The sequence below is a fragment of the Brassica napus genome, chromosome A9 (assembly GCF_020379485.1).
Source record: "Brassica napus cultivar Da-Ae chromosome A9, Da-Ae, whole genome shotgun sequence".
NCBI classification, from domain to species: Eukaryota; Viridiplantae; Streptophyta; class Magnoliopsida; order Brassicales; family Brassicaceae; genus Brassica; species Brassica napus.
In genome coordinates this window covers 19,637,920-19,663,288 of record NC_063442.1, presented here as the reverse complement: position 1 = coordinate 19,663,288, position 25,369 = coordinate 19,637,920, and the positions used below count along the sequence as shown (strand labels likewise).

The following is a 25,369-nucleotide window of genomic DNA, read 5'->3' as shown; positions in this document are numbered from 1 at the left end:
AGCAGCCAAAGAACTGAGAACCTTCAATCCAATCCATAATTAACTTCGACGTCCTCCACCGGTGAGAACTGAGAACCTTCAATCCAAACATTGTAAACTTGAGGTCTTACAAGCGCTCAAAGTATTGTTTTTTAGCTTATAGATAGATTGAGTTTGATGGAACTGTTGTAGACTTGTAGTTTGCCGCTGGTTTGTGTATTTTATGGTGTGTTCGAGCGTATTGTGATACTTAGTTAATCATCGCTTTAGTTTTCAGGTTTAGTGTATTGTGAAACTTAATCATCGTTTTAGCTTCAATGACCTTTTTTCTCTTACAAGCGCTAAAGTGTTGTTCCTTCCACTAGATTCATTGAGTATTGATGAAGCTCTTGTACTTTAGCTTATATTACCTTGTTGTTTTCTGATAGTATCTTAGTTGTGTGCTCAGATCTTTGTACCTATTTACAACAGTCAAAGACAGTTTTTCTGAGCTTTCGCAAGTTGATTCACTCTGAGCTCATTTCATGTTTCAGGCACTTGTAAGGAAGAGATTGGTTCTGTCAATACGAAGAGATTCGAAAGCTTTTACGTTGGTGACGAAGAGGAGAGTCTTAAGAGTCTTTTATAAATCTATGCTTTAGTTTTTAATTTCATGAAACTGCTGAGAATATGAAAATATTATTGTGAAATATGCATTTTATACAATTTTCTCCATTGTATTAAATTTTATGATTTTTAATTTATAAATTATAGAGAAAAAAAAGGTTATATGAGTTATGGTATTGTTGATTAATATTGTTACTATATAATAGTGAGTCAACTCATTAAAACCACTAACTCATTAATCTAAATGAATTAGAGACTAAACCAAACCATTAGGTAAATGGTTTGGGTTGAACCATAACCAATAGAAGACTGGATTTATTTGGATATGGTTTGGTTTGGGTTGGTTTACCCATTTTGACAACTCTAGGTAAAACATTTGGATAGATAACAGATATCAATTTTTTTAGTTTAAAGTTGAAGTACATGTTTAGCATAAAAAATATTTAACCAATCTAAAAGTGATGATTTTCTTGGTAGAACTGCACGCGTACACTCTTTATCTCAGTGGTTGTTCTATTTCAACATGGTTAACCGAACTACCTCGAGTCTGAATAACTTAATATTCTTTTGATGTCAATAAGAAGGAAAATCATATTTGATCGATTTTATTCAAACGACATTAAATTTGAACTAACTTGGTCCCATTAAACTTTTTATTTATTTTTATCAACGACGACCAGTTAAACAATACTCAACCTAGTTAATTTACAAAATTAGCAACTGGGATAGTGGAAGAGTCATTGTCTTTATTCAAAGCCAAACAGGGGATGCGTATCAAACGCAAAGTACAGTGGCGCATGGAACTTAGCTAGAAATTACGAAGAAAACGTGAACGCCACTTCTCTCTCACTATGTATATAAGAATATGACCATTCCCTCTTAGATTAAGTCTCTTATTATCTCTTTATCTATTGCCATTTAAAAATCGAGAAGATGTTAAAAATACAGTTAGCATCATGTCCTACTTCAGAAGAAACGAAGGAACCATTGTGTTTGCGTTGGCCAGTTTAGCGTTCATAGCGTTTTACTGCATCAATTATTGTTTCCGGCGATGCAGAAATCGAGACGTTGCTTTGGCGGCAGGGGACACCGAGGAGGCTGTATTTAGTCCAATTCGGCCACCGCGAGGGCTTGACGCTAAGGGCGTCCAGTCAATTCCCTCGTTCATTTACACAGAAGCTAATGGGATTGGGCCAGGACATGGCGAGCTAGTATGTGCGGTTTGTCTGAACGAATACAAAGAGGACGAAATGCTGCGTCTAATACTACCTTGCGGACATGTTTTTCATGTTCACTGTGTGGACATATGGTTCTCTTATCGCTCCACGTGTCCTATTTGTCGTGCTGATGTAATTGTTGATCCAGTCTATTAGCCTTTGACTTTGTATTTTTTTTCACTCTTGGCTTTGTGAATAAAATTTTATTTATTGTAGTGCGGGAATTTGCGCATGATGAGATTGCCATAAAAAATAATATAAACAAAGTACATAATTGTACACAGTCTGCAAAATAGATATACATAATTGTATTATGAATATTATAGTTATTACTGGCTGGTCGACGGTATTTTGTTATGCATTACTCTCTCGGTGCATAAGGTATATATGGTAGTATCCTTATGTGGGGTATTTGGACACAAAGAAAATAGATGAATCATGAAGGGGTATAATTAATGGTGAAATTAGATAAACTATAAACACGTCTTCACGTTTAATAATGTGATGAAATATATGGTAAACTAGGTGATTGATCCGCGTTCTATGCGGAGTGAATGGACTAAAAGAGATTATAAATTTTAATCTATAATTATTGAAAAGGTAAAAAAAAGTGGCATATTATACACGGTATAAATTAGGAGAAGTAACGTTTGATATATAGATTAATGCAAAGAAAACCAAAATGGGATAAGAAGTTGAGAAATGGTCCTATATAGACTCAAACCAAGTTTTCCTTCCAAATATAGACTTTAAGGTCCAATATCACAAAATATTTCCATTAAAGTATGACTAATTACCATATTATCCCTCTCTTTATCTTTTACATTATAAATAATCTTTCAAAAAATAAAATTATGACGTTGACGGCTTCTCTCAATCTCCGGCGTCGATCATCTCTTTCGTCATTATCTTTGGTGTTACTCATCGTCACCGTCATCATCTCCACTGTCACTCATTATGTATGTCTCCCTTAGCTCTGCTGCTGCGCCGCTGTCTCTGTTTCATAAAAGTATCTTTGATCCATAGATTTTTGATTTCGATTGAGATTTATATAATATATATTTTGGATTTCGTCTTATCAAAAGTATATGGTATCGATCTACTTTTTCAATTCTAAATTTGATAAAACATTTATGCTATGATCCATTTTGATGGAATTTGTGTTGGTAACCACACTATTTGCGCAAAAGTTTCAAACTTTTTGTCTTGATCTCTTTGTACTTACATATGTAGTTCATTTTGTTTGTCTGAGTGTTTAAATAAGATGTTACGGTGAGTTTTTAATAGCGGATGGGGAGAAGCTGTCTCTTACTCCAAAGAAAACTATACATCAGAAGTTTGGTGTCAAAGCAAGTTACATGATTGACCAAATTCATGTTTCTTCTCAGAATACTTGTCTCTGTTGGTACCGCTTGCAGCTACCAGAGTTTTCTGTTGTATCAAATGTCTTCAAGAAAAAGCAAGATTCAGAACAATCTACTGCTGAGTGGCTCTCGAGAAGGTACGTCTTTTTGTACCATCTCTATTCTATAATTATTTATTTGTTAAAGAAGAAAATACTATTCATGTTGCAGCTAGGCATTCACCCTTAGGATGATGATGATGATATAACTATGGAGCAAGCTTGGGATGACATCGTTCAACGAGTTAAAGTATATATTCTTTGATGAGGTTAGTTCACTAATAAGGATAATTTTATATGTTTAACAAAAATGTTAAGTTTTTGCCATTATTAATGTTGTAAGTTGTTTCCATTAGAGTTTCTTCAGCTGATCATCCTCTAGGAAGCCACCTTAGAGAAACATTGCAAAGGGATGGTGAACGTCACGGTTTAGTTCCTCTTTCTGTCATCACTGCATACAAAGATCAACAATTGCTATAAAGTTATCAACAATCACTATAAAGTTATCAATTCTCAGTTAGTTAATTAACTCTGTTTGTATGTAGATTAATGTTCTCTATTTGATATGTGTTCTCTGTTTTGTAGACAATGAACTATATTTGGTGATTTCTATAGCCAATGAATTTTCTTATAGATTTTGATTATGTTGTTTTGTTTTGGTTGTTCTGGAAAATTAAGTTTCAATTCAGGATAGCCATCCAGAACAAAGACTATCTAACATTCCTTACACGTTTTTGATTCTCTTCGAAAACAGACTTATGCAAGAAAACACACTCATTTTATTTTCTGGAAACCCATCCTGAAAGTTCCACAAGCTATCCTAGATAACATGTGTGTTTTATATTGATAACACATTTAACACTTTCTTGATAGAATTACTAAAATTGCTTCAAGCTATCCTATTTCCATGTTCGATATGTTTGATATGTCTTCTCTGTTTTGTAGACAATGAACTCTATTTGGAGATTTCCATAGCCAATTAATTTTCTTATAGATTTTGAATGTTGTTTTGTTTTGGTTGTTCTAGAAGATTAAGTTCCAATTCAGGATAGCCATCTTGAACAAGGACCGTCTAACATTCCTTACACGCTTTTGATTCTCTTCGAAAACAAACTTATGCAAGAAAACACATTCATTTTATTTTCTGGAAACTCATCCTGAAAGTTTTACAAGCTATCATAGAGAACATGTGTGTTTTATAATGATACCACATTTAACACTTTCTTGATAGAATTATTGAAAATGCTTCAAGTTATCTTATTTCCATGTTATATGTTTGATATGTGTTATGATATCACTCAAATTATCTTAAGGAGTGAATTACTCTCTCAAATAAGAGGTTCAGATGTAGTACTTAGGGATCGAATCCACAAGGACTCTAGGATTACTCAACAGATCTAATAGATAAGAAATAAAGATAGACTAAGAGATTTATTTGTTTAAAAGCAGTAAATGATGAGTCGAACAAGGTGATTGTTCGGCGGTTTAAGTTGAAGTTGTTTTAAGGATGGGAAAAAAGCTAGACTTAGGCAAATTCTCAGGTATGAAAAGCATGCAACTTAGTTTAAACTAAAGGGTTTGATGGTTTTTGAACTCAGACAATGGTAAAACCAGATAAGCTTTCTTTACTAGATCTTGGATCTCAACTGCCGTCTTTTGATCTCGAGAAAGAGTCCATCGACGTGACTTGATGCACATAGTTCGATACACCTTTCAAACAATCGATCGACACAACGATGGTCGTGTCTATTGACGGTTCTTCTAGCAAGCTTTGCGAGCGGGTTTGAAGCTGTTCTCTAACCTTCTAGACCAACTCTCGTTGTTATCTAGTCAGTTAGATCACGCTGGCTATTTCAGGTATTGAGGGTAACGGTTGGTTATCTCAATTAATCCTAAGATCTAAAATGAGGGTGATCAATCCTAATTTTAGCACTAAGCTCAACAAGCATGAAAGAACAATCAAAACACATTTTTAATAGTCTTATTAGCAGCACATAGTTTCAACCTTTATGAGAAACCTAAATCTAACAATTGGGTTTACTCAGACATATTCATGAGAGACAAAGTCATGATGGGTTGAATAAAACTCAAATGAAATATTGAACACATAAAGTAAGAGTAATAGAAATAAAAGAGTTCAAGATCTTCTCTGTTATGCAGTCTCAGATCTATCTCTTTAATCCTAAGATTTTCTAATGGTAGCCAAAATGCTTCTTCTCCAAACTAGGTTTTTAGGCCAGTCTGCCCTAAAATGATACAAAACCCTAGTACATATATCCTCACAGGCAGCTGAGGGCTAGGTTGCAATTAATAAACTTTATGGAAATGAAATCTTCTAATTTCGTGATTAATCATCGGGTGATCCAACATCGATCGATGACGCTGAACGGTTGTCGATCGATTTTAATTGGCTTCGGTCGATCGATATTGCTCTTCAAGCGTCGATCGATGCTCTATGCGTAAAAGTACTCCAAAGTGTCCAAAAAGCATCATTTCCTTCTATCAAGTAACTGAACCTGTAATTGCTTTGACAAGACTCTAAAACATGATAAATATATATTAAAGCACTTATATACCATAACTAAAAAGGGGTAAAATTCATGGTATATCAACTCCCCCAGACTTATCCTTTTGCTTGTCCTCAAGCAAAACAAACGGACAGTCTCTCTGAAAGAGGTTTGAAAATAGCAGGGACTCACAGATTTAAAACACAGAAGTCATAACCTCTACAATATCGCATTCCACATCTAAAAAGTCCTAATCACAAAGCACATTATACCATATCCTAGCTTAGCAACCAAATTCCTCTAGCCAACAACTTAGCAAATCTTATCTGACATTCCCCTCGACCAACCTCATTTCTTAACATAAATAAAAGTGTAGGCTTTACCTTGGGAGTATCGATCATAGGATTCAAAGATTGTCAAACAAGTATCTGGATCTGCAAGTAAAAGTTAATTCTTATCTTTGATTTCTACTAATTTCTCTCTTTGGTCAAAGTCTACTTATTTTGCAAGATCATTGACCAAGATTGGACATGCTTCCATGAATCAAGCCTCAATGGTGATTGCCACCAAGTCCTGTTCACTTCTTTTTGACCTATATCCAAGAATTCATATGAATCGAGCCTTGAAGATTGCCACCTCCAAGTCCCGTTCGAATTCTTTTTGTTGGAATCCTTATGAAGCAAGCCTTAATGGTTAAAGCCACCAAGTCCTATTCGGATTCCTCTTAACTAATATATATATATATATATATATCTCTACTTATAAATCTAGGGTCGAAATAGAGAGAGAAAATGTGATAAATCTACACAAGTCTTTACCTTCCAGACTTGTTTGACGAATCCGATCCCATGTATACCAATCCCCAAGACAAGCAGTAGTGTTAGGTTAGTGTTGGAGGTTAGCTTTGGTTCTTTCAATCAAGCTAGGCAAGTGTGTATAGTTGACAGGTTGATCCACTTTAGCATCTTTAGTGCTGTCTGCGATTAGTAAATCTAGAATTGTGCTAAAAAGTGGTTAGACATTCAAGTAAAAATCATAAATTCATAGTCCCCTTCTTGACTCAATAAAATTATTTTTGAAAAGTTTTTGACAAAACTCAAGAAAATGGCGTTAGTACGACCTCCCCCAGACTTAAATTACACCGTCTCGGTGTAAAGTGCCTAGAGGTGGTGATAAGCAAAGTTAGATGTTTGAGATGTTAGAGCAAGGTGTTGTTCCTCTCTGTCCCGTACATCGATCGATACCATCCTCTCCGTGTCGATCGATGGCGAAGAACAGATAATTCAGCGTCATATCTGGAATCTAACTCATGTGATCTGTTAGTGTGGTTAGCGGAAAGTACTCTAATTTGCCCCATTCACAAAAATTATATTCTAACTATCCTACTTATTTTCTCACTGTCCCTTCCTTTTTCCCCTTCCTTTGTTACCTTTTTTTTATATTATTTTTCTTCAAGCCTGTGGACCCCATCTTCTCTTCTTTTCTTTATATTATTAAAACAGCTTGCGGACCCCATCTTTTTTTATATATTATTAGAACAGTCCGTGGAACTCACTTTCCTCTATTATTTTTATTTACTTTTATTATTTTAAATTTTATGGGACCCGCCACAACTCTTTATTTTTTCTCGAATGGGTCCCACGTTTTTTCTTGTACAACAAGATTATTTTTTCTATTTTTTTTTCAAATTTGTGTTTTAATTATTAATAATTAATAAAACTAAAAATTATAAAAACAAAAACAATTTCTGTTTATCTAAAATAACAAAATCCATAAATTATTTCAATATTATTTTAACCAACAATTAATTTCAAAATCAATTTAATAAGTACATAAATAAGCAAATTTTCTAAACTAAAATTTATCTCTTTTATATAAAAGTGATTAAAAGTTAAATTAAGATATTTCATATTTTAGTCAATAATTAATTTGAAAAATATTTATAAAAATAATTTTAAAATCATTGGAAAAATAAATTTAATAAAATATGCATTTCAATAAAATTTTAATCAAAATTAATTTTAAAAATAATTTTATAAAATATTTATTAAAATTTTGGTTATAATTCTAGTTCATTTATATCTATTTTGACTTTAATATTATTCACAAAGTACTTTGATTTTATAAAAAAATTATATATCTTATATTTTTTTTGATTAAATAAATGTATTGATTAAGAACATAAATGCATTTAGATCATTTTTAATCTTTGTAAAATATATCAAAATTATATTCTTCATGAAATGAAGGATATATAATGTTTTATATATATTTGAAGATTTAATATTATATTTTTATATAGTATTTTATATAGATTTGAAGATTTGATATTGTATTGTGGACTACTAGGACTACTAGAACTACTTCGGACTACCTTAGACTACCTTGAACTACTATGTATTATACATATTTGTAAGAACTTTATATTTTTGGCTTATTATATATTTCTAGCATATATATTTTGAAATTGTATTTCTATATATGTGTTTAGATATCAAATTAGTCATGAAATCCTTAATATTTCTTAAGTTGTTAGAACACTTGTTAATAACATAAATGTTTCAAAACCAGATGATAGAGGCAATAGTAAAAATGAGTTATCTTCAAGATTATCAAGTGAAGCTCTGATATAAGAGATTAAATCAATATGTGATGATGAGAAAGGAGAAGCTTGAATTACTCCTTTTACCGACATAGATCTATCTTGAATTACCTTGAACTACCTTGAACTACTTTGAACTACTATATGTTATGCATGTTTCTAAGAAACTTAATTTTGTCTTATTATTTATTTTTAGCAAATGTATCTCATATATTTTGTATTTATATGTTCATATATGTGTTTAATTAGCAAAGTAGACATAAAATATGTTTGATTTGTTAAGTTGATTGAGAACTTCTCATTTTCATAGAAAACCTCCTATGAAAATGACTAATGTCTTGATGGTAAGGCTATAATGAGGTGAATTACACAAAAATATATATTTTCTGAAATTTTTTAATCTCATTGTGTTATATACGACCTAAAAATGTCTAAATACATTGGTATTACTTATAAATTTTAATTTTTGATGTGGTATTACTAATAAATGTTGAATTTTGCAAAAATATTACTATGAAGAATGAAATATTACTACAAAACTACTAAGTGTAAATATTCAAGTATGGTTAGACATAAAATATGGTTAGTTTTGTCACGTTTTAAACATGTTTTTTCCACCTAATATTTTTGTTACGTTTTAGACATATTTTTTTTTAAGTTTTGAAAATGTTTTAGACAAGTTTTGTTTTCATAATACAAAGACTTAAATTGCTGAAAATGAAATTTTTAGGTATATAGATTTTTTTAAAAAATATGAAAACTATGCTTAAGGATTATTTGGTATATTTCTCCTTATTTTACACGCTATTAAAGAAATATAAGACATTATATTTATAATTAAATTAATTAATTATTTTAATTAATTTTTCCTAAACTAATATTTTTATCCCTTCCAGGCATGTGTTAAATATGTTTTACATGCTTTAAATATGCTATAGAGAATAGATTCACTTGCTGGCCTAGCGTGCTCACACAAAAACCAACATCAACAAAAGCCTATTAATCATGTAAAGCTACATCATAGAGTTTGAGCTCACAAATAAAGACACTTGAAATGACAAGATCACCTGTTTCAAGATGTTTGATCGATTATATCTTAGTTATTCTCAACAACAAGCCACTACATTCTCATAAAATTAATTAACAGAGCAATATAAGCACCACGACCACCAAACTTATTCAGCTCACACCTCCTCGGATCCGCTACAAGCACTGTTCTTAACGAATAAGTATATCCTTAATCTCTTTGTCATGTCTTGATCCTGACGCCTATCATCGTGTTGTGCATCGCCACCTCTCGCACTGTTATGGTTGAGACGTAGACTTTGTGATGTCTTTACCGTGACTACCAATGCTCACAGGTCATGTTACATACATATACATCAGAGCAAGCCGTTTGGATCGAGATGCAATCACCTCCTGCACAAAAACATAGAAAAAATACAGCACTAACCAAAATCGAACCAAAATATTTAATTTCTATAATCTCATAACCAAAAAGACCCCAAAATCAAACTGACATTGCGTTTCATAATCCCAAAATCAAATAAAAAAACTTCTCAAAACCCATCTTAGTATTCTCAATAAACAATTTTAACACAAAGCACAACTTTTTCTAATCCAAAATTGATTCAAATTTAACTTTCAACCGACATTACCGAACCAATTTAACAAACAACTTCAAGATATATCTTATAAACAACCAAACATCAACATTTATCCATGAACAAACAAGTTTCCCCAATTTCTCAAGAATCCACATCAAAAACGACCAAACAAATTCGAAAATAAATCTGGGTTTCAGGAAAATAAATTTGGGTTTCGGGAAAGAAGAAGAAGGAAGATGTTGATTTGAACAAGGCGGAGACACGATTTTGCATGCTTCAATGGAGGTTGAATATGGAAGAGAAGAGAGGAATTTCGATCTCTGTTCGTTGTGTAGGTTTCGGCAGAGAGAAAGAGACTAATTTTTAAGAGTCGAATGAGAATGGAACACGTGTTAGGGTTAAGGAGGGATTCGGATTAGGCCCGATTGGGTATGGGTCGGGCGGGTTTAGCTTAGGTTGGGTTGTAGTTTAGTTGGTTCATTAAGGGTATTTTGATAATTAGCCACGTTTTGTGGTTAAAAGAAAATAAAAAGAAATGATTTATTACGACTGGGGTATATTAGAATAAACTAAGGAGTTTGTAGGGCATAATAGAATAAAGTCCGTGGTTAGCTCTGTTAGACACTCCAAACATAAGAAATAAGTAAACAGTCTCAAACATAAAACATAGATATGTCTAAAATATAAATCTTACAAGTTCGAAAAATAGAAAAACAAGTGCATAAGGGAAAGAGATAGAAATGGGAGGACTAGTCGGTGTCGCTCGTCCAAGAAGCTGTGGGAGCGGTCGGGTGTGCGCTGGTCTAGGTGGATGCCTAGATACTCAAATATCGGTGTCAGAAAACTCTCAACTGTCTCCTTCTTCCTGCCTTTGCCCGTGAAGGGCTTGTTCTTCAGGTCCACCAAGTGCGCAGCAAAAAACGGCTCCGAGGTTTGAAGTCACCACGTTGCCGTTCTCATCAAGATGAGTCAGGTCTACCAAGCTGTTTACTCCACAGAAGAGTAGTGTAAGCTCCTGTATCCTGACCTTGTTGGGCTCCATCTTGCAAACCAACGTGTTTGCAAGAGCCCGTAGAAAGTACCGGAGGGGTTGGGGTGACGGATGTCTGTCTGCGTAGTGGAGTTGGAGTTCCACGCCCCCGTACCAATAATCTCCCAGAATCCGTCGAGACCATAGATGCGGTAGAGCTCGGTGATGGAGATCATGTATCGGATTCCCCTGGCGAAGAAGGTTAGTGTACCATCTCCTGCTACCCTCATCTTCGAGGTGCTGTAGGTGAGCTCGACTGAAGCCATAAATTTTCTGACCAAGTTGACGTGGAGATCGTATGTGCAAGTGGCCATGGTGCCAAGTCCGAGCTGCGTGATCATCTCCTTGATGTCTGACTTGATCCGGAGCTTCCGTAAGATGTATGGGTCGATGAACCGTTATGGCTCGATAGAGAAGCCAAGCCAAGCATTGTAGAACAAGCTGTCGTAGTCGTCCCACTCGTCCTTGATCACGCGGTTGATGCATCTCCTCCGCTCATCTGTCACAGCCTTCTCTCAGTCTCCATGACGGTGATGAGTTGGACAATATTTTTCACTTAATGGGCTTGGTGAGTTCATTAATGTTCATCAATATTTTTCTCAGCCCAGTAAGCACAAATCATGTTTGCATCATTAATTCAAAATCTGAGACGTTTGTGGTCTCTTACACCATGGGTTAGTCCTTTGTAATAAATTCATCCTCAATGGAGAGAGCTTTGTTACCAATTTCCTCATGTTTGGAGTGATCACTTTCACCACATCCATCTACTTTGGAGTGAACCCTTTCGCTATTGTTTTCTGGTTCGAGAGATCTTTTCAACGCTCAGTCTTGAAGACATGACGAGCTAAAAGTATTGTTCGCTTGCCTTTGATGTCGGGAGAACTTGAGATCGGGATCATACCGATCGATTCTGAAGCCCATTTGAAGAAGCTTCCGGTTTTCTTCTATGAAGTAAAATGTTTAACCTATCTCTTTAATGGTTTGATTTTCAGTTATGGAACAAGTAGCTTCTACTTATCGGCAAAGAGTTTGCCTCCTTGTATGTGTTCTTATCCAAGTTTAATTTAATATAAGTGGGTTGAAAAAAAAAACATCTCAAACCACATGCATTGCATCTGCGAGTTTAACTATCAGTGTGTTTCAACTGTGACTGTCAGGCATTATTTATAGTTAAGTTTACAATTTATTAAATAATAGTTTTGCAACATAAATGGAGAGGACGAGGATAAAGACTCTGCAATGTATATATGTTTTCTGGACTTTATGATCACTTATATTTCATGAGCGCAAAATCAGATTTTAGATTTTTTATTTAGGACTACGAAATTTTTTCAAAGAAAATTATGTTTTATTAGTTATATTATTCGGGTGTACAATCTCAAGTTTGAGTAACATAATACCATTTGGTTGTAAAAAAAAAGAAGTAATAGTTTTGGATTAAAATGAAAAGTAGATTTTCTTCTGGAGCATAAGGGCGGAAGACCATAACGCGAACAACGCGCATTATGTGGACCCACAGAGCCATAGATGAGAAAATTCAGGTCGAAGAGAATGGATAATTTCGGAAATGTCCAGAAATTACGGTCTCCTCTCCTCTCCTCTTCTTCAAAACCAACAATTCGAAAAACAAACCTAACGCGTCGTCAACACTGAACAGCTTTCGTTTTGTCCAATATAAAGTTACTTTTTCTTTTTTCCCTTTCAATTATTATATACACAGATTTGCGATCTGCAATCGCGTTAATGACAGAACCAGAACGATTAGGAGGAATCTCCCTGAGTTTTCCTGCGAACGAAGATGATTCCGCGACGGCCTCATCTCCAAAGACTCTTCCCCGGAGGCTCCGCCGCCGTCTTCTCGAGCCGAGAAGCCCCGTCTCCGCCGAAGAGATCGATTCCAGACTCAGAGATGCTGATCTCCGTCGTCAGGTAACTTTCACGATTAGCCGAATTCGTAGAAAGATCCTTACCTTTTGTTGTTCGTTTTGTAGCATTACTATGAATCACTGTCGACCAAGGCACGACCTAAGACTAGAAGCCCGAGATCGGCACCTATTGAGGAGCTTAGCCAACGACTCCAATCAAAGCTTAATGCTGCTCAACAAAAGAGGTATTTGGAAATTAATGTGAGAGGGATTTTCAATATTTGATATGATGTAATGCTTCAGGTTAAGCATTCTGGAGAAGGATTTAGCTCGTTTAGCGAAGCTAGATGAAGCAAGGCAAGCTGCAAAGAACGGGCTTCTGCAAAGAGTTGAGAAGCAGCGTGATGAGTTGGAGACCAAGGTTGAAGAAAGGGTTCAAAAAGCTGAGAAGAACAGGATGCTTCTGTTTAAAGCCATGGCCCAAAGGAGAGCGGCTAAGAGACAGCGTGCTGCACAGAGCTTGATGCAGAGAGCCATTCAGGATAATAGGTACAAGGAAAGTGTGCGTGCGGCTATTTTTCAGAAAAGAGCAGCTGCGGAGAGTAAACGGATGGGGATTCTTGAAGCCGAGAGGAGGAGAGCCAACACGAGGTTGAGACAGGTTTTTGGAGCTGCTAGTTCTGTGCAGAGTCTAAAGGAAGCTGAAAGAAGGAAAATGAAGGATCGTTTAGAAGAACGACTTCAAAGGGTATGCTTTAAGGCTCAACCTTTTATTATTTTTTGTGTAGTTGGCCATGATTTGTGATCATTGGTTTTTGGCATTTGTTAGGCCAAGAAGCTGAAAGCACAGTATCTGAGGCGAAGGAGAGGCCTTGACGGTGCACGTCAGAGATCAGAAACAATGCGAAAGAAGCAAGCACACCTTGTGAGGATGTTAGAAAGGTTTTATGTTGCCCTTTAAAAGCCTCTAAGATGGTTCACTGTTTTAGTTTGATGGTTGTCTGATTGTCGTCTTAAATAATCTCTCAGGTGCTGGAGGAGATTTGCAAAGTACAAGAAATCTACTATTGTCTTGGCTAGAGCCTATCGTGATCTGGGGATTGATGCAAAGTCGATTGAGTCAGTGCCGTTTGAGCAGTTGGCCATTCAGATGAACTCTGTTGCTGTAATTCGAACAGTGAAAGAGCTGCTTGATCGTTTGGAGATCCGACTCACTCTATCTCAGGGATCTACTGTGAAGAATATTAATCATCTTCTTAAGCATATCTTTCCACCTGCTCGAAGAGGAAACTCGCCTAGTTCTGTGAGTCAAAGCGAGCAAAGGTCACCTAATTTCAAGAAGATGGGACATGAAAATCTCAAAAAGTTTGCGAGATACCCTGCTAGAATATTTCTTTGTGCCTACATGATCAAACAACATCCTGATGCAATTTTTAGAGGAAGAGGTGAACATGAAATTGCGCTGGTGGATTCTGCAACCTCTCTTATTCGAGAGTTTGAATTGTTAGTGAAGATTATATTGGACGGACCAGGCGACAATGTATCTCTATTAACTCCAGGTCCAAAAAAGTTCAAATCTCAGTTAGAAGCATTTGATGAAACTTGGTGCTCTTACCTGGAAGGATTTGTTGTTTGGAAGATTAACGATGCTAAGCTCTTAGAAAACGAGTTAGCCAAAACTCAAAAGCCAGAGCTCCCTGAGGGGTCCAAACACACTTCTTTAAATCAGAAGCCGGTATGTTATGCTACTCTCCCTTCCATTTTACCTTAACAAGATTCTGTCTACATGAACCATGGAAGGTCGAAAGCTTGATCGGGAGAATGACTCTTCTTTTTGTTTTTCAGCTGAAGGTATCGTCTCCAACTGTTCGGGCCATACTCACCGAAACTGATGGTGGTGGGGTAGGAGAATCTAAAGCATCTGCAGATTCGCTTGGTCAATCTTCATCTTCTCCTGGGTCATCGAGTTCTTCTCCGTCTTTGAACTCTGGTAATATTAGCAATCAGTAACCTTTAAAAGCTCACAGATTATACAACATGTCTTCATCTGACACGACATTCTTCTAGCAGGAATTGAGGGCATCTCTCCTCCAAATGTGACAGGTTTAGATGCAACGTTGGCTAGTGAGAACGAAGTAATCGTAAATGAAATTGTCCATGAAAATAGCAGTACTTTTGCTGATAGCTTCGATGCTGGCACCGGGGATTTAAACAACCTTCAGGTGTGTACTCCATAAAGCTGTTATACATCTTCTGATTCCATAAAGCTGTGAACTATTATTTTATCAGCTGGACTCATATTTCTTCACTTACAGGTGAAGGTTAAGGAGACAATGGAAAAGGCCTTCTGGGATGGCGTCATGGAGTCCATGAAACAGTCACAGCCAGATTTCAGCTGGGTTATTAAACTCATGAACGAAGTTAGGGATGAACTCTGTGAGATATCTCCCAAAGATTGGAGACAAGAGATTGTTCAAACTATCGATACAGATGTGCTGTCACAGGTGCTTATTACCGCAGCCTTAACTCAACTGTTGCTATAACAAATACGATATGTAGTTATATGTATATTTTTTCATGGCATGATTCAGTTACTGGCTGCGGGAAATGTCGACATGGGTTATCTTGGAAATATTCTAGAGTTCTCCCTTGGCATTTTGCTGAAACTCTCGGCTCCAGCTAACGAAGAGGAAATCAGGAGTACGCACCATAAATTAATGACAGAACTTGGAGAGATAGTTCCAACTGAAGACCAGTCCAATTCGTCATATGCAGTTTTAATGGTCAAGGGATTACGCTTTGTTTTGCAGCAGATCCAGGTTTGCCAATTTATTTGCTCTATTTTGTGGAGATAATAGTTAATCGTTTCTTAGCTCTCTACATAGGCATAACCATTAACCACCTTATAAGCATAATAGCGTTAAAAACCCCGAATGAAACAGATGATGTCTATAATTTGATAATACTTTTTTCATGTGATATTTCCTCTTATTACAGATTCTGAAGAAGGAAATCAGCAAATCTCGTTTGAAACTCTTGGAGCCACTTCTCAAGGGACCTGCTGGTCTGGAATATCTGAAGAAGTCATTTTCCAGCCGGTATGGTTCCCCAGACCAAGCTGCTTCCTCTCTGCCGTTGACAAAGCGTTGGCTTTTTAGTGTTCGTGGAGAGGCGGAGAAGGAGTGGGATGAACATAAAGATGCTCTTTCTGCTGTCACAAATAACAACCCTGGATCATCAGGCCTCCCTTCAACCACCATGCGAACTGGGGGCAATGTCCCCTCTGTCTCAAAAGTCAATGCCCCTTCGTCGGCATTTCCAGGTTTGGTCTCATTCTATCAACTTACTCATCTTTATAGTATCTTTGGGAAGAACCCAGTTCAGCTTAACTCAAACCAAGTGGTTAATATTTCATCTTAACAAGGTATCAATATTGTATGTGGCTGTTGAAGGGTTCTAAACTATGTGCCCATGATATTTCAGTGAATCCAGCTCTGTACTCATTTGTTGATTTATGTGCACACGCTGGTGATGTTCTATTGCAGGTATTGAACTGTCAGAGTGCAAAGGAGAAACTGTGGATCTTCTTGTTCGTCTTGGCCTCTTAAAAATGGTGAGCGAAATTGGGGGTCTTACTTTAGAAACTATCCCCGAAACATTTCAACTCAACCTCACCAGGCTGAGAGCTATTCAATCCCAAATCCAGAAAATCATTCTAGTCTCCATCAGGTCAGTAGTGACAAAACTTACCTCTTGATAGCCTCTCTGTCTCAATCACAGAGTATAATCTCTTTTATTACCTGCTGTGTATTTCTTGCAGTGTGTTGATCCTTCAGCAAACACTTGCAAGCCATAAAGCATCTGACGTGGAGACCATTACATGGACCTGCATTAACCGACTCTACGAGATGTTAGATGCGAAACCCGATGCGGGTCTTTCAGAAATCATGGAAACATTCTCCGAGCTTCTTGATTCTGGCGATGCAGAGACGAAGAAACAAGTGATTGCAAACATGCTTGTGAAAAGCTTACAGGCGGGAGACCCAGTGTTCACACGTGTGTCACAGACCATATACCTAGCGACACGAGCCGCAGTTATGGCGGGTAACAACACGAAGAGAAAGCAATTGGTGGAAACAATGCTAAGAAGAATCGGAGCAGCTTCTCTCGCGGACAAGGTGATAGAGGTTTCAGACATTCTGGTTCTCGTGGCGAACGTTTCGCGTAGTGTCCATGGATTGTGGTACGAGGAATTGCTGAAGAAACCGAATTTTAATTGAAAAGATTGTGAACCGGTTTGGTGTGTTTATGGTTTGATCCAGTTTTAAAGTGTTTGTAGATGGAGTGAGAATACCACGTTTGTATTTACAGAATAATATTAACATGTGGAACATAAATTCGTGTCTCTAGTATTTGTGTAGTAATATTATATGCAGAAATATATAAAACTAAGTTATAATCCGTGCTTTGTAAAAGGATAAATATTATTTATACAAATTAGTAGTATATGTTTTATTTATTTTGTCTTCATTTACATATTTTTTAAAATAAATATATTGAACAATTGAAAAATTGAATAACTATTATGTTTATAATTAAACTGAAATAAATATGTATAAATAAAAATAATCACTCTTATTTATTTACAATAATTTTATTGGTAAAAAAATCAAATTAATCATTTTTATTTTATATGGTATATAATTAAATTTAAATAATATTTTATATAATATATAATTAAATTTAAATGATATTGACATAGATATATTGTATAACTTTATGTACTAAAATATGAGCATTTTTAGAGACTAACTTTATGTTCATGTGTTATTAACAAGAATGTCATTTTTTACGTGACAATACCATAATTCTTCTCAGTTTCTTTAATTAAAAATCCTCTCTTTACTAAACTTATTACATTCTTTGCCATTATTCATTAATTATATCTTAACATAATATTTTAGTCATGTTAACTGGTCACGTGCGTTGATATGAGAGATAATATCAAATCCGATAGTTTGTCGACCATTTTGTTAATGTGTTTTATTTCTTTATAAAACCGGTTTATAAAATGGTATAATCGAAATATATCAAAACGATCATAAATAGTAGTGTTTTATTTTCAAAACGATATCTTTAAAAATAAATGGATATTTATAAACCGGTTTATTAAATGATATATAAAATGATATAATCGATATCACAATATATCAAAACGGTTTATTCAAAACCGGTCTATATCATTATAAAATGTTATGTCTTGATATCATCAAACGATCCATTTATTTGCAACGTTCACTATGTTATAAATTGACATAAAACGTGATTGCAGTATTTCTGAATGCAATATATAATTTGCAACGTCTACTATTTTTTAAATGGACATAAAAGGTCAATTGCAGTAGGAAAGCTCCTCATTTGCACGTTAACTATGTTTAAGTCAATGCAATATTTCTCAATGCAATATACTATTAGATCATTTTATGGCAGTTTAGTGTAAATGAATCCGATTCAAATTAACCGAAATAAAGATATTCCTATATTAATTAGTTACATTGATTCGCTTAATTCAAGTTTCTAAAGATCAAATATGAACTTTCAATCACGTATTACTTGCATGACATATTGCATGATTTGTCATACTATTCCAAACTAAATTAGCAGTGTATAATATTTGAAGATGACACTAATTTAGTTATATATGTACTCATTAATAACAGACGATTTTGGTAAAAACATTGATAATTCAAACCGAATCACATATCATATAGAAACAAAATTTCCATCAGGTCAAATTCCAAATGCATATGTGATCGTCATTGATTGATTTTTAAATTTAATTTGATTGACTAGATCCTCAATTTGTTTCCTATAATATTACAAACAAATCGCACTGCTAAAGAACAAGGTATGTAATATATTCAATATTAATTTAGCATTACGAAATATCATAATGGCGACTAATGATATCGAATATATCATTAATGCCAAAAATATGTTGGAACTGATATTATTTGTATATTTTGCTAATATTATTTTATACTCTCTCCGTTTCAATATATATGATGTTTTAGAAGGACTATCTTGTTTCAATTTACATTAAGTTTTGAGATTTTAAGTTTAAGTTTAACTTTATTGGAAATTGTTCAACCAACTAGATTTTACTGTCTATTTTATAATTGGTTAATTGGTTTTAAAATTATATCTTTAAAATATTTTTTTAGAAAAATGTAATTTTCTTAATATTTGTCAACTATTACAAAACATCAAGTATTCTGAAACGGAGGGAGTATTTCATAATAAGGTCGACTGAAGAATGCTACTAACATTGATGTTTTTTCCAAAATTGTCTTTGAGCCCAATGGTGTTTCAAAAATCGATGCTTTTAGAATGAGCTAATACATTTGGTTCACAGATTTTGTAAAATAATGTGTTTAATTTCGTAAGGTGATATCTTTTTTATTGCTCATAATAGGATTGCAAACGAAGAGTTCTGAAGACAATGTTCACGGCATTTGTTTTTTGCTCAAGTTTAAAATTAGTTTTGTTTTCTTATATTTTGTTTTCTTCTATATTTTATTAGTCTCTTGCTTATGTTCCGTTTTATCTTCTATTTATAATTTATTTTAAGAAAACAAATATTCTATTGCCTATGTTTCGTTTATCTTTACTTTATAATTCATTTTATATTAGTATTTGCTGACTCTTATTGATTCACTTCCACGAACTATATATACTTCAATTAAACAAAAAATACACAAGTTTAAAATAAAAATCGAAGCTTAATTTATATTCACATACTCAATTTCGTTTAAACCCTTATTTATAACATGTAGTATTTCTTTCTATCACTTTTACCTTTATAATGTCTATAAATTCAAAGTGATAATCTATTTAAATCTACTCATTCCGCGTAGGGCGCATATTATCACCTAGTAATTATTTATTAATTGAGACTTTCTGTTCATATGATTTATTAACATTTGTACATTTGCTGTGACAAAATTTAAACCATTAATCATAAAAAAATTTATTGTGAGATTTTCAACAGTTTAAGTAATTTATAATTATTTTTAAACATTTAATAAGAAAATAAATTAAAATATTAAAGTCTCAGTCCTTTTTGAATTCAAATTTATAAATTAACATTTTTTAAAATGGTATATGATATATATAGTCTGAATTTCTATTAAATGAGACTTCATATTCATTTTTAAATTTTATAACAAAAAGTTAGACCATTACTCACAAAATTTTCAATGTGAGATTTTTAAAAAAATTAGTAATTTATATTGACTTAAAAAATTCAAAATATATGAAATAGGAAAAATATAAATTTTATGATATGGTTAATGTAATTGTTTAATTTTTTATTATTAAAAAAATTAAACAAAAATGATGGATGATACAAAAATTGTTATCAAATCTTTATTATTCAAAATCATTAATTGTCATATATATGTTAATCATATTAGATAATTCTGTATTTTTATTGAGAAATTATTAGAAATACCACAAGTTAAGCAACACTTTTCAAAAACACCACCAATCAAAAAAATACTAACATTTGAGTTTACTCCTTAGGGATTATTGTTTAGGGTTTAATATTAAGGGGTTAGGGTTAGGTTTATAAATGTTCTATAAATATGGGAAAATTTTATGTTTACCACTTTCATGGTACCACTTTTCATCTTTACGACCACTAAATGGACATTTTCAAAAACACCTTCTTCATTAAGTGGCATAAGACTCTTATACCTTTGTTATTTATATATATATATATATATATATATATATAATAAATTATTATTTTTTTTAAAAAAATTATGTTTTCGAATTATACTTTTTCAAATTCGAACTTTTTTGTTAAATTTTCTTTTTAATTTTATTTCGAAATTTGTTTTTTTTTTTTTCAAAATTTCTTTTTGAAAAATTGAAAATTATGTTTGAAACTATTTTTTATATATTTTTTAAGTATTTATTTATATATTTATTAGAATCTTAAATTTTACATTCCAAAAACGCTACTCACCCCTCAATTCTAAACCCTAAGTCTAGACTAGTTAACCCTATGGGTATAAGTGTCTTTTTCCCTTCATTAAAGTGAGGGTAAAAGTGATTAGTGTAAACATGAAAAGTGGTACTATGAATGTGGTATTTATGATAATTTCCCTATAAATATTTTTTTAAAATTAGCTTAGTGTTATTTTATCACAAATTTAAGGTATTTGTGAAAATAGTCATTCATTAATGGTAAATTTGAAAAGTGTTATCAAACTTGTGGAAGAATTGAAATTTGCACATTTTTATTTAAGGAAAGAATAAAGAATATTTTTTTTACGCTACTAATAAATTAAATACTTAGTTTAATAAAAAGTATAATATATATTTAGTGAACCAACATAATTTTCTTAAAGATTCTAAGAATCATCCTGGTGATGACACGTAGGTACCACAAATGTTGTGATGATGAATCCATTGATTTTTAATAATATGAGATTTGTGTTATTGTTACATATGGAAACGAGCTTCATTTATAAGAAATTGAATGGCTGAAATTTAGAGACTTCAAACAAACATTATATCAACATAATCTAAAAATCATAGATTGAATACAAACAAAATTATAAGAGTCGAAAAGACAACACTTTACTAAACAAAAAGAGCCAAACATACATTATTAATGGATAAAAAAACGAAAACACATTATCAAAACATAAAAAAATATACATTATTAAAATTGAAAAAGATGAACACACATTATTAAAACAAACAGACACACATTATTAAAGCATAAAAACAAACACACATTTTGAATATTGTGGGTCTACTAATTTCCAAATAGATCGTGGGTCAACTTCTCCAACAATTCTTTGCCCCGGTCATCAAGTTGATCTTTTTCACATAACTTCAACAACAACTTCATTTTTTTGTAAGAGTATTTTATTTCATCAGTTGATTTGTTTCCTCTTGCCTCATAGCTATTTTTTTCAATCGTTCCAACTCTTTCTTCTTGAATTGTTTGAATTCATTCCATTCTTCGTTAACCGATTCCAAAGCTGCACCTTTACTTTCTTTTTTTAAAATTTTTTTCATAGTGAATCATCTCCATGCGAACCACCTTCCCATCACATCAGTAATTTTTGCATTTATAAAAAAGAGGAGTGTGCTCCCAAACAATACGAGGATGTTCCAAAAAAAAAAACAAGAGGGGTGATTAATCCACTTTATGGTTTGTATTTTCGGTTTAATCCTACTATATAAGAGAAGCTAATTTGGGATGTTCTAAGGGGTACCACATAGGCAAAATAATCCCTACCTATCATACTGCCATGTCATCGCGGATGTTTAACTGACGGGCCCCGAACCTTTCAAACCCGTCAAGATAACAATCCATTTGCAAAGGTTTCTGTTTGTCTTTCCAACTCTGGGCTTAACAGCAAAAATATTCATTCAAAAAAGCTCTATAGTCTCTTGACTCTAACCTCAGCCGCTCGGGGTCGTTTATCACAGCCAATATCCCCGTTAACACTTACTGCTACCATTAATTTCTTCCCCAAAGCATAAAACCGTCAACTATTTGGCTTCCCCTCACCAATTCTATAAAAGCCGGCATAGTTAGAAAGCATGATCTCTCTAACAACAAGCTTCTGGTCAGAAAAGCTTAGGAAATTCGCCACCTTTCTGACGCTCAGTTCAATCATCCATCATCGGCGTTGTAAGACATCACCGGTATTTGATTTTATATATACTCCATTTCATCTATTTTAGTATTGGATTTGACAGGGTGAGATCTGTAAAGATGTGATCTATCTGAAAATTGCAGCCTATCAAACATTCACAATTGAATCAGCTTCAGTTGTGGGTATATCTAAAGTATATTACTATTACTTACACCCGTGTCTATTCCATGTTGTAGATTATTTTCAAAATACATGCAGCGATTAAGTTGAGTCGTATGTTCGAAAAGGCATTCACGAGATCATTCAATAGCCTGCAAAACATTATTGGAGTCCAGTGGGTTTCCTTCTTCAGTATCAGTTTGTTTAGTTTGAACTTAGAAAAACATTATTCACGAGATCATTCACTTCAATTACAAATACTTTCATGAATCTGTTTGTTTAGTTGATTAAAAATGTGCATTTCAGGATTAAGCTTAATATAAAAGCACTAGCAGTTCAGAGTGGCCGAGGAAGAGTAATCAAATCCGAGCAAAACATGTTATCTTTGTAAGCTGTCTTTCCTTTTTATGGAATATGTATATTCATAGCATGCTACGTGTTTGATAAAATGCCTCACAGAAACTCCATATTCTCACATTCCAGTAGCTTATGCTTGAAGATCATTTTTTATAAAAACTAACCAAATTTTGTCCAACGTTATATATTTGCAGGTTTTCAGTTTGACATGTATTTGACTGGACAATCTTGAAGTATCCACAGTTTGGCTCTAGCTCCACTCTAGCTCAAAACCAAGAGTAAGTAACATCTTTTTTTTTTGAGTTTACATAATTTAAAACCTCTAGAGCATATTATCAAATCCTCACGATAGTATATGTGTTCCAACAGTCGAGTCTTACACGTTAACCAGCTTTGTATCCTCCAGTGCCATCTGGTGAGAGACCATAGAAACCTTCGGGTGAGTTTTTAACTGTGCTACCCGCATGTGCAATAATTGTTAGCATCTTATCTCTAGAGCTCTATTTGTATACCTATCACATGTGTTGCTAAGTTCCTTCTTAAGGTTTTTTTAATAAGACATTCAAGATTTATTTTTATTAAGTGCCTTTTTCCAGTTGATGTTCATTTAATAAGTCTATGGTCTATCTCAGTCACTTTAGGCACCAAAACTTTTATATTTCTGTTAAATCTCTAATAGTAAACTTCATGTAATTTCTATGAAATCAGCAACAACACTTAACAGTCTCATGTGCCATGCATGAGTTGAGTTTGCATGTGTAAATATTCGTTAAAAAGATTTGGTTAGTTTGGGGCACATCTGTTTTAGTTAGTTTAAGATTCGGTTAAAGGGAATGCAAGACAATCATCATTTTGTAACTGCTGTTATTCGCATACATTAACTATGGCATTGTCATTCTACCTCACACACAAAAAAATTCTGAAGCAATTGTGCTACAAACAATCTACAAAATTGTTTGAATAAATATGTTTCTCACATATTTGGGTATGATTCTTACAGAACCTGCAGCTTTGGCTAAGTTGATGAAGAAGCAAGAGACGAAGAAGGAAATCAATTAAATGATGAATCGCAAACTTACTGGCTGTTCCAACAGATAATTGTGAAGGTGATGTGTCAAGCTCTGGTCTGGTAGAGACTAAAGAAAGGGTATTCTAAGCAAAAAGACGGAGTGGGGAAAGCGATTGATAATTGTATACTTGAGTCAACAATAAAAATTTATATATTCTATACATTTGATTTTGGCACAAAAAAATTTCAAAATTTTTTAAGTTTATAATTTTTTTTCCGACCAAAATATTTGTAAATAATATGAATATTTTGGTGATTTTGATGACGGGAAAAATAAAAATTGAATATTTTGTTAAACTATAGTTGTAACAAGCGTCAACTTATAATTATATAAAGATAATATGCTATAGAACGCAAAACCATGTGTTGTTGAGTCTGAAGAAGGATAAATGAGATTATCTAAATTTCTTCATAAGATGAAGAATATGGAAAATGCGTACCAATAGTCTTCCAGTAGAAAAGAGATCACATTGTGAAAGATCATCCTCAATCAGAGCTACAAACACATCACTAAAACCAAAAGCAGAGGCATTGCGAATGGCAGTCAAGCAAATGAGGATGCTAAATTTTAAAAAAGTTGCTTTCATCAGTGATTGCAAACCAATCATATATGTGTTGCAACAATATACCGGTCAAACAACCATCCCAAAGGTCCATAACACAGAGTCTCCATGTTACAAGATATAATGGAAAACTCCAAATCTTATGATTTTTCCTTTTGTTATGTCCCTAGAAATTGGCTGGCTTTGGTGAATGAATTAGCTAAGAATTCTAGATGAAACCATCAAAGCTATGTAATATGCTGGTTCTAAATTTATATTAAAATATGTTGAAAAAATATATAAAAAAATATAGCAAACAAACTTATTAAATTAAATACAATCTAATTATTTGTTTCACAATTATATGTGCATTGTTCGCCTCAACACCAAGAACACACTTCTACTTTAAAAACACCGTTGACATTATAGATAAACTTGACAAGAGGAACAAAATAAACTCTCAATATGCAGTCAACCAACTTAGTATCCTATGTGAAATACAACCTTAACAACATATAACAATTACAACATATACAATTTGTATTAAGTGTGAGTGATTTTTTTTTGTCATCGACTTATACACATTCATACAATATCATAAATTCTAAAATTTTATAAACCAATAATCCGCGCATAGCGCGGACCACGACCTAGTCAATTTAATAGATAGAATGAGCCGAAGTACTAAAAACACAGTTGTACACAGTTGTATGTAATTCGTATACTTCGTTTTAGATTGTTCTC

General features: G+C 33.5%; 2 protein-coding genes and 1 long non-coding RNA gene across 6 annotated transcripts; all 3 read left to right on the top strand.

The window, feature by feature from the left end:
• The first annotated feature begins 916 nt into the window (after window positions 1–916).
• Window positions 917–2,084, top strand: LOC106359722 (RING-H2 finger protein ATL39). The gene has a single exon (XM_013799368.3). The coding sequence runs from the start codon at window positions 1,542–1,544 to the stop codon at window positions 1,956–1,958; it is 417 nt and encodes a 138-aa protein (XP_013654822.1). The 5' UTR covers window positions 917–1,541; the 3' UTR covers window positions 1,959–2,084.
• A 10,394-nt stretch (window positions 2,085–12,478) lies between these two features.
• On the top strand, window positions 12,479–17,276 carry LOC106360972. Of its 3 annotated transcripts, none has more exons than XR_002654453.2 (12): window positions 12,479–12,879; window positions 12,942–13,060; window positions 13,119–13,563; window positions 13,645–13,757; window positions 13,845–14,550; window positions 14,661–14,805; window positions 14,883–15,037; window positions 15,131–15,319; window positions 15,407–15,634; window positions 15,813–16,138; window positions 16,240–16,544; window positions 16,636–16,920. XR_002654453.2 is itself a non-coding variant. In XM_013800658.3 (12 exons), exons 1-12 carry the CDS (start codon window positions 12,694–12,696, stop codon window positions 17,093–17,095), a joined length of 3,255 nt encoding a protein of 1,084 aa, XP_013656112.2. In that variant the 5' UTR covers window positions 12,486–12,693; the 3' UTR covers window positions 17,096–17,276. The 3 variants fall into 3 exon arrangements, 2 of the variants coding, with proteins under 2 accessions (XP_013656112.2, XP_013656113.2); XM_013800658.3 differs by having other exon boundaries at window positions 12,486–12,879; window positions 15,813–16,137; window positions 16,361–16,544; window positions 16,636–17,276; XM_013800659.3 differs by having other exon boundaries at window positions 12,489–12,879; window positions 14,886–15,037; window positions 15,813–16,137; window positions 16,361–16,544; window positions 16,636–17,276.
• A 3,756-nt stretch (window positions 17,277–21,032) lies between these two features.
• On the top strand, window positions 21,033–24,368 carry LOC125578368. 2 transcript variants are annotated; one of them, XR_007316457.1, is made up of 6 exons: window positions 21,033–22,547; window positions 22,735–22,832; window positions 22,964–23,044; window positions 23,209–23,292; window positions 23,384–23,453; window positions 24,015–24,368. It is a non-coding gene; the product is annotated as an uncharacterized LOC125578368 (long non-coding RNA). The 2 variants fall into 2 exon arrangements; XR_007316456.1 differs by having other exon boundaries at window positions 21,033–23,044.
• Window positions 24,369–25,369: the final 1,001 nt, after the last annotated feature.

Excerpts from the sequence above, each read along its gene's own strand:
- LOC106359722 (XM_013799368.3), top strand. The coding sequence starts at position 1,542 with ATGTCCTACTTCAGAAGAAACGAAGGAACCATTGTGTTTGCGTTGGCC.
- LOC106360972 (XM_013800658.3), top strand. The coding sequence starts at position 12,694 with ATGACAGAACCAGAACGATTAGGAGGAATCTCCCTGAGTTTTCCTGCG. Across the intron at positions 13,061-13,118 it reads AATGCTGCTCAACAAAAGAG|GTTAAGCATTCTGGAGAAGG; the intron begins GTATTTGGAAAT and ends GTAATGCTTCAG. Across the intron at positions 16,545-16,635 it reads ATCATTCTAGTCTCCATCAG|TGTGTTGATCCTTCAGCAAA; the intron begins GTCAGTAGTGAC and ends TATTTCTTGCAG.